This window comes from Monopterus albus, unplaced genomic scaffold (genome assembly GCF_001952655.1).
Source record: "Monopterus albus unplaced genomic scaffold, M_albus_1.0 scaffold7.1, whole genome shotgun sequence".
In the NCBI taxonomy this organism is placed as follows: Eukaryota; Metazoa; Chordata; class Actinopteri; order Synbranchiformes; family Synbranchidae; genus Monopterus; species Monopterus albus.
The window spans coordinates 1,749,494-1,765,394 of record NW_018127887.1 but is presented as its reverse complement, the minus strand read 5'-3'; the positions used below and the strand labels follow the sequence as shown (position 1 = coordinate 1,765,394).

The window sequence follows — 15,901 nt, the reverse complement described above, 5'->3', positions numbered from 1 at the left end:
TGTCACAAATGTACAGCCTTTTCATCTCTATTTGCATTTGTCCTCTTTCTTCCAGGTGTTGTCACAGAGTTTGTGGTCAACACGTGTAATGCAGGCTCAGGCACTCTGTCTGTCAACATCGACGGGCCGTCTAAGGTCAAAATGGACTGTCGCGAGTGTCCCGAGGGCTACAAGATCACCTACATACCCATGGCACCTGGCAACTATCTCATCACCATCAAATACGGCGGGCCACAGCACATAGTGGGCAGCCCTTTCAAAGCTAAAATCACAGGTCTGCTAGACAGTCATTCTCCCATCTGATCTGTGGATCTCAAATCACAAGTGTCTTGTTTATGAAACAAATGTTCCTGTCAGGAAATTGTTATGTCATCTGTGTTCAAACTGTTCAGTGTTCATCTTACATAAAAGCTGACTTTCACTGGCACTGCAGCAATATATTCCTGTCACTACTTGGTACATACTCATGACTTTTTTTTTTTTTTTTTTTTAATGTAACATAAAAACATTTTTAAGATTAAAAAGAACTTCCATGAGTCCTTGAAGTTCAGTTTATTTGAAAGTGGTATGAAATAGTTTCTGATTTGAGCTCAGGCATCAGCCCCCTTCCTTTTACTTTATGTAGAGGGGAAAACCTCTCAGGAGCATCATCTTTGCTCATGCCTTTATCAGTATTGAGTGTGTAACATAATGTCTGGACTTCGCCTCAGTGACAATAGGTAACCTTTTTCTCTTTATGTCTCTCCCTGTCCTACAGGTGCCCGACTGTCAGGAGGACACAGCCTCCACGAGACTTCCTCTGTCTTGGTCGAAACAGTTACTAAGACCTCCAAAGTGGGCGGGGCCTACAGCTCCTCTTCATCCACCACCTCAACCGCACTGACATCTGATGCCAGCAAGGTGGTATGTCGTGGAACTGGGCTGTCCAAGGCTGTGGTGGGACAGAAAAATAACTTTACAGTTGACTGCAGCAAAGCAGGTGAGATAATCATCCACAGATCATATTTTCATACACACAGGCTTTCAAGACTAAAGCTATATTAATTGACTTATTTGGCCCCAAGTTGTTACATATAGTGGGCCCCGAACAAAATTAGCATTCATTAGCCATCTCCAGTATTTACTGTCCTCTATTATTTCTCTTTGGTCTCCACCTACTCTTTAACTGGGAACTGGTTCTTTAGTGGCTAAATGCCACACTATGTTCATAAACTAAGCTAAGATAAGCATTTGGTATTAGGCAGTTAGCAAGCAGTTTATCAGAGCCTTTTTACTAAAAATGCGTCTGCTAATGCTGAGAACAACTTTAATGAGAGAGAGCAAACCAAACCTGTAGGTCATAAAACCAAAACAAAGAGCTGAAAGACACAAAAAGGCTGAGGTAGAGCTGAGATGAATTAAATTGTCCTCTTACTGTTCGGTTTAGGTACCAACATGCTGATGGTGGGTGTGCACGGACCCCATACTCCCTGTGAGGAGGTGTACGTCAAGCACATGGGCAACAAGCTCTATAACGTCACCTACACTGTCAAAGACAAGGGCAGCTACACTGTCATCGTCAAATGGGGTGACGACAACATCCCCGGGAGCCCCTACAAAGTGATTGTACCCTAAAAAGAACTGCATCAGTGCTCCATCCCTCCTCCTCCACTGACCCACCAGCCTTGTCTTGTCATCAGCACACATCAATCAAACCCCCCAGTAGTACTTTTTCTGGCACTGCTCTTTGCTCTTCTGCAGATTGCAACATACACTAAAACCTGCAAGGATATTTGCTTACAGCTTTCTTGATGACAGAGTCTCTGATGTGCCAAAGGTTTGTATTAACTCCAGAAATGACATCTACAATTATGCATCCACATTCATAGTGATGCAAAAGCAACAGTGAGTCCTTGAGTAATGTTGGCTACATGTTTTGATTGGTTGATACAGTTTCTGCCCTCTGTCCACTTATAATATATGAATGTTGACAGATGTTGGAGTAATCAACAGGATTAAAGTCTGATACTGTAGGGTTTTGTATTGTTTAAGAATGAGAACTTCACTTTTGTTATGTTAACCTGTTTTTGGTAAGTCTTTGCAGACCTAATAAAGATTTAATTGCTAAGTTTCCAAATGAACATTACTGAAATTTATTTGACTCCTCACAGTACTGGCAGACCCTTTGCTAGTTTAGCAGAATCCATCTCTTCCCTTTTAGATTCTCATAGTTTTATCATGCAGCTATTTTCTGACCACTGCTGGCTCTACCTTTGGAGCAGCTGTAAAGATATTTTCTCTTGATCCCAGAGGCTCTTGCTGAGTATCTGACCGATATCTATTTCCCCTGGTATCAATTCAAGATCAGTATTTAGTGCCACATCATTAAAATAGCTCAAGATATTCTTCCAGTCCCCTCATTTACATCCTGTCCTTGTACAGATGCAATCACAAGATGGCAGCATAGTCAAGCTCACCTCTATGTTTATGTCTCAACCAAATACAGAGGAACAATATCCATTGTTCCCAGCAAAGATTAACTACACTAACCACAACACACGGGTGCCTGTGGAGCATAGAAACCGGAGGCATCAGCTTCCATTGTGTGAGTAATTAATCCTGTTGGGTCAGAGATGGAACGCAAGTGGTTTCTGTTGTGGCATTCACATGGGTGGGTGGGAGCAGACCCTGCTGAGGTGCAAATCAACCAGAAAGAGGATCGGTTCAGCCTTTTGCCCCTGTATGTTGGTATGTTGTTTGTGTGTGTGTGTGTGTGTGTGTGTGTGTGTGTGTGTGTATATAATCGCTGGTGTCTCCTCCATGGCCTGTGTGTGCATGTTCTGTATGTCCTCTGAGTGGTCTGCAGGCCTCGGTCCCACAGTGACTCAACCATTCAGCCTCCACATGCTGACACACACCACCAACACCAGTATCATTCCTCACAGAAAGGAGCCTATAATTAGGTGCTAATTTTCTCTGGTTCCTCTGTGATGTGATGCTGGGGGGCACGGCGGGGCCAGACAGAACGAGCGGGTGCATTTGATGAACAGTAGCGGGAGCTCGACTTTGTGCCATCTGGCCGAGTGGCTGGCACTGCCTGTGGCCACCCGTTCAGACGCTGGGACCAGGGCAGGGCCCACCCACGTCAGTCTGTACTCCCCATCCTGCTACTTCGGACCCGGGCGTCTGTCCATCACATGTTTATCTCAAGTGGCTGCCAAGTGAATCACAACTGTGTAGAAGATACAGCTCCTTGCTATACATGGACGGGTGGGTGATGGGGGTGAGAAGAAAGTGTGGGAGGAAGAGAGGGAGAATGGTGGATTAAAGGAAGAGAATGGGATTAAAAGAATCCAGATGGAAGAAAAGCGAGACAGAAAAGCACTGGCATACAGACACACAAAAACAGAAAAAGACAAGCAAAAGTATTTCAGACAACCTAACAACACACACTGCATATAAATTGATCTCTGCTCTAAATTCTTTTGGAACATGCTCGTGCAGTGTCTAACTTCACCTTCAGAGCAATTATAACTGTTGGACTTGGTTAAAATGAGAGGTGAGCTATTAATTCTGTTCTAAAGGGGATCAATGAGGGGGTGTGGTTGCCACGGAGATGCTTCTGTCTCTTAAATCTCCCCTCCCTATCCTCTCCTTGGCTCTCTCTCTCTCTCTCTTTCTCCCCCTCTCTCTCTCTCACACACACACACACACACACACACTTTCTCTCAGAAATCTGGATTATGTTAAGAGTGAAACTGTGTAAAGGCATGCCCCCAGAAGCTTTTGAAGTTGGTGCTCTCAGGGTAAAATTCTCATTCTCTGGCCTGCCCCTATCATGCTGACTCATGCTCTCTTCTCTCTCTCTCTCTACTTTGATTCAGCCTCTCCATCAGTTTAATTTTTCCTCCCTCTCTCTAAATTCCAATCAATCTAAGCCTCTGCAGATCTGGTGTTTTTTTTTTCTCTTCTCACTTCTTCTGTCAAGCTTTGTTCCTGGGCCTGCCTCTTCTACCTTTGACCTTTATTTATCAGTTCAGCCAGTCACTTCAACTCGAATGGAAATTCCTGTAGAATGGGTCGCAAGTCAGTGAAGAAGACAGGAAAGGAAAACTTCCATGGCTGAGTGAACAGACAAACAAATAGCTAAACAGATGTTTGCACAAACAAATGGCCACACGGCTGGATTAATGAATGGACAGAGTGTGGAGAGAAGGATTATTGTACTGCAGTAATTCATGCATTTGACTTCTAAGTGAGCCCCAAGGCCTTAGTATGCATGTTATTGCTTCATGCATAGTTGATACACTACACAGTCAAGCAAATACACTATATTTTCTTTATGTTTATTTAGAAGGCTGCACTTGCATTTAGAAGTTTAGATTCCACCGGAGGCGTTTTCTAATAGAAAAACTCATTCATATCTGAGTGTTCATCTTTCTCCTTTAGAACAGACTGATACACATGGGGCCAGTGTAAAGTATGCTGTCCTGTGGTTGAATCAAGACCATGTTGTGTTTTATTCATATAGAACAAAGATGAAATATTCATACCAGAGTACTGCTGCTGTGCTTTCTTCTGTGTCTCTTACCTCTAATGTACACAAATCCTGATTAAAAATCAGACACACTATGGCTTCAAATTGGCTCCCTTCGAGTAGGAATATGAAAACAATGCAAATTGATGGAAGGAGTTCTCACCGGGCATCTGCAAATTGTGTTCATGCAGCATGGAAGTGTGTGAGCATCAGCCATTACACTGGTCCAAACTACCTCAGCCCAGTACATGCAAGCAGAACAGGTTGTACAATATGGAGGGATGGATTTCTGTTGAGGCAGCGTCAGATGAAAGATGCATAGCAAAAACCACCGCAAGATAACATTTTCACCAAGGCGCCAAACAGCAAGCGCACATAAGCCAGTCCTCACTTTTTCTCCCACAGCCTTATAGACAAACACAAACTTGACCGGCCATTCATACTTAGAGGCTCACACACACAAGCAGCACCACACACACAGGAACAGCAAGATGCCAAATGATTTGGCTTCATGAGGTGAATGAACAGCAACAGCCCGAGGCAGGATAAATGAAGGGAAGGGAAGCTTTCCTTTTGTGTGAGAAAGGTGTGCTCACACTTCTTTTGTGGCGCAGCAGGGACATGTCAGGGGCAAAGTCCCCATGTCTCCATCTCTAATTGGAGCATATCCTTGTACCCTGTCCCAGTCACATTACGGTGAAGGCAGGACGCTGTGCTAATGGATAGACCCCCCTACGGAGTGCTTGTCCTTGATGTGCTGGGTTGACGGTGGCCCACACTGATGGTAGACTGCAGATTAAAGGCAAATCAAAAGATTTGTTTGTCCTTTCGTTGCGGGGCTGCACCTTCAAGGAGAGAGACCGACCATTGGTGTGATGGAATGGGTTGGACCGGTGAGATAGAAGTATGTTAGTGTGACTGATGTGTTCTGGGTGAGCAGGTTGTGCTGGGTCACTGACACATGGGGAACAAATATAACCCCTTCCAAGAACTGCCTGGCAGTACCAATGCTGTTTGTTTCATTGTCCAAAAGGTAAACAGCTAAGCTAAAGATAGCTTTTTGTGATAACACCTCTGGTGTAGATTTGGGATTGGCTAACGATGTTGTAATTACCTGTGCTAAATTGGAACTGTGGATGCTCAATGAGCTATAAACAAGGTTACTCTGGTCCCCTTGGGGTAATTGTTTCAAAAAATCTGCAACAGCCGGGTCCAGTGATGGCAAAATTGGAAGGGGTGATATCCTGTAATTTCTCAGATCACTGAAGCATGTCGTGTGTGTGGGCTGAAACTCTGATTTGAAATGGAAGCACAAGTTTCTGTTCCCTCGTACTGTAAGAGTTGAAGTCATGTCATTGGTCTCAATCAGCTTTTAACCTAAAGATGGTAGTGGTCTGTGGATCATTGGGCACCTCCTGCTCTACTTTTTACATTTCAGTGGGTGTGCCAGTTTCTATAATAGAATATTTCTTCAGTCATGGCCACGGTACGTCTATGAAAACCATGTTGTACTCAAATATGTGCACAGGTGGTTAAATCTATGTTCCGCCAGGCAGAAATAGCTCGGTTGAACAGAAATACATCCTATTTGATGCTGCTTGCAGATGGCCCGTCTGTTACTATTAGCATAATGGAATTCAGAGCACACTCACAGAAATTCACTAATTCATCACAGCATCAAGCCAAGCTAAATAATACTGTGACCCTTGAGCATTGAAAGGGCAATGTATTTCCAAATATTAGGGCAGACTGAGTGTTTTTCAGCCTTAACAACTGCTGGACTTAAATGCTGAATCTTAATACAAGCAGGTAGGGCATTGCATGGTGAGAGGCTGTGTGCATTCTGCAGGCTTGACTATAGGCAAGCTGCAAACGGATGGGTTTTATCCCTCTGATCTTGCTAGCTTACTCCTCAGCCCATATCACACTTTGTAACTGAAATTCACAGCCGCAGCCTTGCTGCTGTGATCTCACTCTGATTTCCAATCTTTCCCTGCATTTTGTCCTTTGTGTCTGACTGACTAGCACAGCTCAGTTTAATGCATGCACCTCAAGGAGAGCCGCAGCTAGTTTTATCAGTCTGATTATAACACAGTTCCACCATTTTGAATGTACTAACCAAACATGGGGCTGTCAGTAAGACTGAAAGATGAGAGTAATATCAATAAATGTGCCACAGCAAACTCATGCAAGGAATGTCATTTGTGACTGTATAAGATACACAAATGGACACACATGTACAAACATGCACACACAGACACACACACACACACACACACACACACACACATATGTTGTTTCATCAGGACTGTCTCATGTGTTGCGGGTGCTCTGTCTTCCTGATGTGCTCCCAGCCATAATTAACAATGTGTTGCCTACATCATTTAAAATCTAGATGCCTATTTATTAACATGCATATTACTTTATCATGTAGGTGTAGGCAACATTAGTGTTTTGCCCATTAGGGTCCTGATGAAGCTAATGAAGCATGTGGGCTTTGGTGTGTGGGGGGTGCTGCAGGCTGATCATGACAACGTCAGGAATGTCATTAACATACACATAGCAGACTTGTCATTTCTGAAGAAGAGAAAGATAAAGGTGGAAGGATGGAAGCTAGACTTACTGGAAAGACTGGAGGACAAATTTGTTGACAGTAATGATCATGACACTGATCGCTGCAAAAATTAATTAATGATCATTAATGGACTAAGCTTTGAGTCATATCTAGGATGCTATAGTTATTGCTTTAAGTATCACAGGGTGACATTTACATAGCATGAAATATGAGATGCTGGGCTGGTAAAAAAAATATCCTTAATGACTAAGTCTTTTATTTATTTAATCATTTAATCACAGGTAGTTTTGCATTTTGAATGTACATTTTTAATTGAATTACGTAATCATTTTGTTTATTTGCTAGCTGATCCTAACTTAAATTAGGCAGAAACATTACTGATCCAAAGAAACATTTGATCGTGGCCCTTAACCCTGATCTTCATTCCCCTGACCTTAACCCTGATACACCAGTAAACAGTGATTACTTTGATTGCTGTTGTTCACAGTTAATATGGAGTGGAGGTGTTTAAATCTTGATGATTGGCTGACCCTGTTGATTTTGTTTTTGAATCATAGTTTGTTTTTAAACTTGCAATATGAAACAACAAGCCAGAGGACTACATGTACTGTGAAGGTTGCCCACAGAGAATTATCACCCGACTCTGCAACTCCCCTCAGTTATAATTGGAGTATTAGGGTTTTATGGAGGGTTTTAGTGTCTTTCACCTCATTGTTTCGGTGTTACGGCCTGCACATTTGCATTACTAATTGCCACCTACCTGCATTCATCAAGTGCACATAAATATTCAAATTAACAGTCATGTTGCTCAATGTCAGCAGGATGTGTAAACAGGCAAGTGTTTGCTAACATCTTCACCATATTAACTTTATAAGATGCTAATATGTCAGTGTTGTGTTTAAGTGGCCAAAACATTTAGTCAGTTCTGCTTTGAGTACCACTATTAAAGAGATAATACTCTTATATTTTGTTTTACAGATGCTAGTGCCTGCTGCTTATCCTGTCATGGTAGCTGGCTTTATAATAGATAATAACAAAGACCAAGTCGGTAATGTAATGTGGGTCAACCTTGAATTTGATGCGTCATTATCATGTGCATATACTGCACTGCCCCTCTCCCTATAACTAACATTTAATGATCTTTTATATATATAATTGACTGTGGAGGGGTTAGGGAGTGCATACAATTATGTTATTATTCCCAGTGTTCCCTGCTAGGCTAAATACTTCAGATCCAGCAGAAAAGACACAAATTAATCTGGTTCATTTGGGATAATAAACCCTGTGTAATAAGCATTATATGGAAGTGAGTGGCAGCTTGTCTCTTGGCCTCTAGGTTTGTGTTAGAGAGGAAGAAAGAGCGTGACAGAGAGAGGGGCGACATACAGAGTTAGACATGCTTGTGTGTCGAAGTGTAAGCCCATGTGTGCATGTGTTGTCTGTTTATTGATTTTGATCCAGTCCCAGCTGTGTCTCATTAACTGCTGTCATTTTAATCCTCTTAGTCAAATCCCATAATTTTGTCCATCAACAAAAACATAAGCAACAGGGCAATGATTAAGCTACCCAGTTTCAGCCATTCAAAATGTAAGAAGTCTACATGGATTCAACATTATTTCACTCACACTGTTGTATAAAATAATCAATAGACCTTTCTGTTAAATTTTTATTGACTTCTAGGTGAAAAACGGTTGAGTGTTTTGGACTTCTTTGGGTAGGATGAGCAATTAGGTTATGTTATATATCACTCTGGATTCCTGCAGTCAAACTCCAGTTTACTCATGTGAATTTATTTGGAAATGTATTACTGATTCAGTCACTGCCTCCCCGTGGCCTGACAGTCCTCTCCCTTCCGTGATGAAAGCTATTTTCTTCTTTCCCCACACTGACAGCTGGTGTGTGCTCCTCACCAGCAACACTTCTCAGCTCAGACCAGCTCTATGTATAGATCGCCGTCAATGAAAAAACACTATTTCAGTGGCTCTTGCTGCTATGAATATATGTGCAACATTTTACAGTTTTTATTTCCACAACTGCCTCTTTCTCTCCAAATGACTGCAAAAATACTGCAGTGCATAACATCTTCAGGGTACATAACACCCAACTTCTTTCGTGATGGGAAACTCAACGTGATTGTCCAAATGTCAAGCTGTCCCCCGAGAGGCATTGTAATGTACACAAAAGCTTGTGGTTGGTTTTAATTGTGACATTTATGAGATGTGGGAAAACAGCATTTGTGCTCAGTTTCTCCTGTGCCAGTCTACAGAGAAGATTCTTTCATCCTTGAGTGTGAATCACCCATTAACTGTGGGCACAACTGCTGAATCGATCTGTCAGGTAGTATTTTCCTGAGCTGCAAATTAGTTTCCCCGCAAGCTGTTAGAGTAACTATGAGAGGGTTGCCTAGTGTATGCTAATACAACACTGTGTTTCCATAGCTTCCCATGATGCCTATAAAGTTCAAATCAACACATTGCAATTACTATCTATTCCTCAGTGAACAACTGCCCATAGTGGCTGCCTCCACCAGGAGAGTTAGGACAAGCTTCACCGCTTTATTCTCCCGTATGTCATCCTGAGCTGCAAAACAAGATTAAATTGGTTCTGCTCAACTATTTGCTGTCAGCTAAAAGTAGATGGTCCAGCCTCAGAGAAAAAGGTATCCTGCGAATCTGCAACCAAACGCTCACTCAAACAGACAATAGAAGTGTGCATGCACAAATGGTTGTGTGCAGATACGCACGCGCAACCTTACATTACACATCTACACAAAGAAACCCAAAAAATTCAAAGGGAGATTTAGAAATGCATACAAAAACCACTCACGAAGAGGCGCTTGTACACACAAAAACACAAACATAAAAACACACACTTGGTAAACACGCAGACCACACAGTCAAACATTAGTGGCGTGTCAGAAGTCTGTCATTTCTTGTTTTGAAGATGTGAGAGCGTAGGCCGGATTTGTGACCTTTGTTGTGACTGTGAGGTGTGTTTCTCTCTCTTTGGAGAAGATGATTAATTTTTGTTATTTGCATTACTGCCCTGAAGGCTCCTCAATAGGCTTCACACATTTGTCATTTCCACCGCACTGTTTTTCAAATGGAAATGAAATAGAACGCACAGCCTCCTGGGTCCACCTTTCCAAGGCTCTTTTAAGCAGAGAAGGTGCTGAAGAACACTGTATTTGCTCATAATAAAACAGTCATGTCAACATAGCACTGCAGCAGTCACACAGCGCAAAGTCTTTTGGCTCTAGTGAACAACTATATAATGGTGAGGGCTATGAGGTGCTATGCTCTTACACTTCTCACACTGCTCTTGCAGTAATTAGAGCTGTGATTGGATCAGCATAGTCCATAAACCAATCATAACACTGGTTCAGTGCAGCTGCAGATATGCACTGCTTTTTAAACACTGGTTTATAGCCTGCAGGAACCATGACATCCCCAGATGTCAGTTTCTGTATAGCAGCTAGCACACAAATATCTCAGTGAAACACCTCGTGAATTTATGTTCACCTTGTTCTCACTTCCTCTTCTTCCTCTCTTCCAACAGTTCCAGGCTTATTTCCATCACCTCCTGGGAGTGTGGCGACGGAGCAAAAGAAAGTGAGAGGATGAAACAGGGAGTTAAAGGGAAAGTGAGAAAGACTTGAAGGTGTCCTGAGAGCATTTTGCTTTATGGGTAAAATGCTGCGGCTAATCCTCTGAGTGTCACTGCACTCTCTGCATCCTAAATAAGAACCTTCCTTGTATAGCACTTTGCAAGACGTGGCAATTTCTATCCCTCTCCCCCTTCTCTGTATCTCACGCAGCCTTGGAAAAACAAAAAACTCTAACTATCAGCTGCATGGGCCTTGCTTCATCATGACCATCATTAGCTTTTACCAACACAATTAGACATTTCATGCTGCTAGAGGAAAAATAGTCACAAAGTCATTGTTTTCATCACTAGGACCCGGGTAGTTTCACTAAAATGGGCTGATTGGAAAACAGCAGCCTCTGATGAGCCATAAATGAGTAATGGTCATTTATGCTAATCGAAGCTACACACTACAGACACCTCATGCTATGTTAAACAAACACTTTATTTTCCCAGTGAGAAGGGCTGGCATTTGTTCCCTGGGGTTGTATTACTACAGCTGGCCTATAGCTATGATCATAATTTTGCATCTTCATAATGGGCTCAGCCCTTTAAGCAAGCTGACCTGTTAGGCCTGGGACTGTTTGAAGGTGGTAATTACACATGTGAGCCATTTAAATGAGCATGATTAGCCAGTAACAAGCTGAAAGAGTGAAAGGAGGTGATTAGACAACTGCATGCTGATTCATCTGCCAGAGGGAAAAGCCAAACCACTGAAGGTGAATTTTTGTGTTGCTTTATGCATTAATAGTTCCTCTAATGATGTTTATATTTTTGGTGGTGAGCCCACCATAATGAGAAACCTAATTTGTATTAAAATGTGTTTTTAGTACTCAAATTCAGACAGAATGCACACAAAGGTTCAGTGAAATAGAAATGTTTAGACTGCATGTTGCTGTGTTTGCTCAGAAACTCAAAATGCATTTCATATCAACAGTTCAGTTTGGGCCACTCACCTTGTATTTATTTCAGTCTTTTGTTTGTTTTAACCACATGCTTGTGTTGTCAGCGTGGCCCCTGTGCTGCATTCAAAGCCCCAGCATTGCCCTCTGGCATATTTTTCCATTACAGACAAAGAAAGCCATGGCTTAGCATATCAACATATTGTGCCTTAATATGGCAGGTATATTTATAGAGCAAAAGATTTATAATTATTTTAGCATCAAAAGACAGGCTGGATTGTGTAAAGCTTGCGTGTGCTTCCTACCATCACAATATCTGACAAGCAGCTTCAGGCAGTTCACTGTGTAGTCTGAGCTCAAGTCCAATTCTCACAGTATTTTTGTAAGATTTCAATAACTCTCTCTATTCATTTGTTTTACCATTTAGATAATCATGACTGTAAACACATACTTTTTTATATATAAACACATACCTTTCATATTTTACAGCCACTGCAATCACTCCAGCGGGTGCACATATTTTTAATTAGCCATAAAACATAGGCCTAACATTAAAACCTTTATGGGATAGGTTTTAACAGCATTTCTCTGATCTTTTCAAAGGGAGTTGAATGCCGCACAGCAGCAGAAACAGAAGAAAAAGGAGGCACAGAGAAGCAGCCACATGACATCTTGAATGCTTTGGGTGACTGATCTGTACTCCACATGGAGTGAACGACAGCAAGTGACTGCCCTGTTCTCTCGTAGGCAACCAAATGTTATCAAATATTGCATCAAGTAGAAAATGACATTTAATTAGACATAGCAGGACACATCTTCATGTGTCCTGCTATGTCTAAACATGCATTTCATAATGATCTTTCACTCAACTTGAAAAACTTGCAGGCCATTTCCAATAGGCATCGCCATTAATAACATATTAACAATGCTTTGAAAATATAATATTTTTTCAGGGGCTCAATTTGAAATCCATCACAGGTATGTGGGGCTCATTACTAGTATGAAGCTGGAGAACCACTGGAACAAGGTCCTTCGCTGCCTGTCTTTCACTTAAACACTGTCAGATGTGCTTTGGCCAGGGGGGCTGTTAAAGGGAGCACTGGGACTTATCTTCCCAGCTGTAAAATGATTTTCTGTCTCTTCAACAGATACTGGGAGTGTGTGTACGTGGGGGTATCAGTGATCTGAGAGTAATTAAGATATGGGCTCACATCACACAAGGGCTTTGCACGTGGGAGACGAGCAGATAAAATTGAATGTGAAATATTTGAGTTTAAAGGGGGAGTTTGATTAATTACAAAACTCTCAACGGACAGTCCACCCCCTCTTAAATTGAACTGACATCCAGTAGCAGCTGCTCCGGAGCTGATGACCTCAACACCTCCCCTTTATCTTTAATAGGCAGGTTAGCTCGTTATTCATTGCAGCTCACCCATTCATTTCCTTTCCATTTCTTACTGCGAGACTGAAATACATCATTATCTTAGTAACAAGCTGTACCCTGTAAAGATTTTCTTCAGAGGGTAAGACAATTGTGTGCTCAGTGGAACTTCACTTGCGTTTATGACACATAGCCTATGTGCACTCATCTTTTCACTATCAATGTATGCTTACATTGCTAAAAATACTGATTGCAAGGTTTTTTTTTATTAATGATTTAACATGGCTGTGATATTTTGTAAGGACATGTGCTTTGTTTTCTTGCCAAAACTTTGTTGCCACTCTTACATTAAATACATGGCCAAAGCCAGCGATGGTTAGCTCAATAAAGTTGTTCAACATACTGCAAGTGTTGCTGTAAGTTTGATCTTTTCACTTTGTTGTTACTCATTCATGCACCTTGGCAGCGGGTGAAGCTGTGCCAGAGGTTTCTGCTTAGCTCAGCTTAGCACAAAGACTGGAACAAGAGGAAACAACTAACCTGGCTCCATCTAAAGGTAACAAAATGTGCCTACTAGCAGTTCTACAAAAACTAAGTGATAAAAATGACAATTCCCTGTTTCACAAGGGTTTTGTGCCGGACTGTTTCTTGGCACTGAGCAGTTGCCAGGCAACCAACCAAGACCCCAGGACGTTACTGCTCCACAGGCAGAAACCCCCTTGGAGTGGTAGCAAACTCCGGGGTGACTGTAAAATAAGCAAAATGTTGTCTTTACAATATGTTTTTTAATTTTATTTATTTGTTTTTTGCAGATTAAACAAAGATATATAGCGTTAGTAATGTTTAGAGGTGCTGGTAGGCAGATTTTGCTACTTAGAAATGTCCAAGCTAGCTGTTTCCCTCCAGTTCCAGTTTTTATATTAAGTCAAGCTAACTGACTACTGGCTGTGGTGTGAATCTTCTCATCTAATTCTGTGATAAAGTAAATCCATAATTGTCACCAGGGAAAACATCAACAACAGCATATATAGCTGGTCATTTACACAGGTGGATGTGGAGATAATGAAATATGCAGCTTGCACTGGTTTGATCAACATGTGCACTCCCTGTCATCTGTACCAGTAATTTCCTGTGACTCTGGTTCATGTGTTTTCAAGTGGAGCAGAAATGTTTTTACAAAGCAGCTCAAAGGAGCTTTAGTTTAAAGTCCTGATGCTTATCATAGCTTACTGATATGATGTATTTAGAGAAAGCCCTTCTTCATTTAGTCTTCCTCCAAGCTGCGATTCCCATGATTGATAAAACTTTCAGAGGGAGTAAATTGATTTGCCTCCTTCCAGCAGGGTTAATAGGCCACATGTATATACACACCCCATGAAGTGTTGGGTTTGCTTTTCAACCCTTGTCTTTCTGGCTACTACATCACAAGATGTCTGGTTCACTGACAAATCTCAGATTAGTGGTTGTTCCACTGACTATTCACAGATGACTGACAATTCCTTCACATGGGACTGAGACACAGATACAAGAAGAAAATGAGAGGACATGATGCAGAGCGCAGGAGAGAAACAATTTTGCAATCCAGATAGAGGCGAGGTGGAAGAGCTGTGTGCCGTGCCATCATGATGATATTTCACCCTCAACAAACATGCTGAGCTGCACAGAGAGAGAAAATCATCGATCTACCCAGCTCCAATCATAATATATCCACTTTTTTGCCAAGTTTACTTTCTGGCATTCTATCAGGACTTTATAAATTATTTTGGGTGACAGATCGATCTGTTGCTTTGCTCTCCTCTTTCTGCTGAGTGAAGTGAAGCCTGATTGCAAGCAGTGTGTGTGTGTGCATGCACGCTTATGTAAATGTGTACTTGTGGGCACGTGTGCATGTATACACTCTTGTGAGTGTTTGTGTGTCCTCTGCTTTGGAAGCATCATCCGCCATCTGGCCTCAAAGTACAGGGGCCACATGGTGGGAAAGCAAATGTCACCGGTCAGGCCAGCCAATGCCAAGTCCCGGCAAATGACGTCAGGAGAAGCCCACACTGCTTCTGACCAAGCAAGCAGTCTGATCTCATCCTGACCCTTTACTTCACTGTTGCTTGATCGTAATAATGGTGATGGTGATCTAGGAAATATCTTAATCTGGAGAAGGCTTGAATTCCTAAATCAGGTAGAATACATTTTTAGGGATTAGAGGGAAGTAGAGGGAATGTGGGGAAACTACTGATAGCCTGACTTTCTGGGTATTTATGATAAGATCATGTAAAAAAGAAAACAGACACCATATCCAAAAAATTATATTGAACATCTGTGTGTAAACCACTGGTGTGAAAGCCAGTATCAATCAGCTGCAATGGCAATGAAAACCTAGGGCAAGTGCAAAGAAACAATGCCTCACATCTGCCAAACAAATATGATTTCAGTGCTGAAATTGATTTAATCATATTTTTTTCTATCTTGGATGCAATCCCATGTACTCCAGCATAGCCGCCATATAAATTTATTTGCACCAGTGATAAGCAATGAATTCTTAATGTGCTGGTTAATGTTTGATCTAATCCTGAGCTGAATGCTGCAGCTACTTTCTGCCTTTTCTTAGTCATTAGTTCACTGCACAGAAACAGCTGTAACATAGAGGTCTCTAACATAGAGGCACTTGTCACAGCTGAAAAAAGATTCCTTTTTAAGGCTACACAGACATTGTGAATCTGTTCAAAGCCTTGTGTTTAGATGTACACATGGCATCTGTTCAGCTCCTCTGCAGTGGGGACTGTGTTCAACAGATGAGGCAAGTAAACAATGCAATATCCTTGAAAAAGAATTGCTATTTCAATGAGAGTTTGCCAATTGGGTGCCATGCTGTCTTTGGTTTTTAATTA

General features: G+C 41.8%; 1 protein-coding gene across 1 annotated transcript in view; it reads left to right on the top strand.

Annotated features, from left to right (window-relative positions):
• The window catches only part of LOC109974778 (filamin-C-like), a 24,121-nt gene extending 22,009 nt beyond the window's left edge, over positions 1-2,112 (top strand). The window contains exons 45-46 of the mRNA XM_020625163.1: positions 758-979; positions 1,427-2,112. Of these exons, the coding sequence (XP_020480819.1) occupies positions 758-979; positions 1,427-1,614 (410 nt within the window). The 3' untranslated portion in view covers positions 1,615-2,112. The remainder of the gene's footprint in view (positions 1-757; positions 980-1,426) is intronic.
• Positions 2,113-15,901: the final 13,789 nt, after the last annotated feature.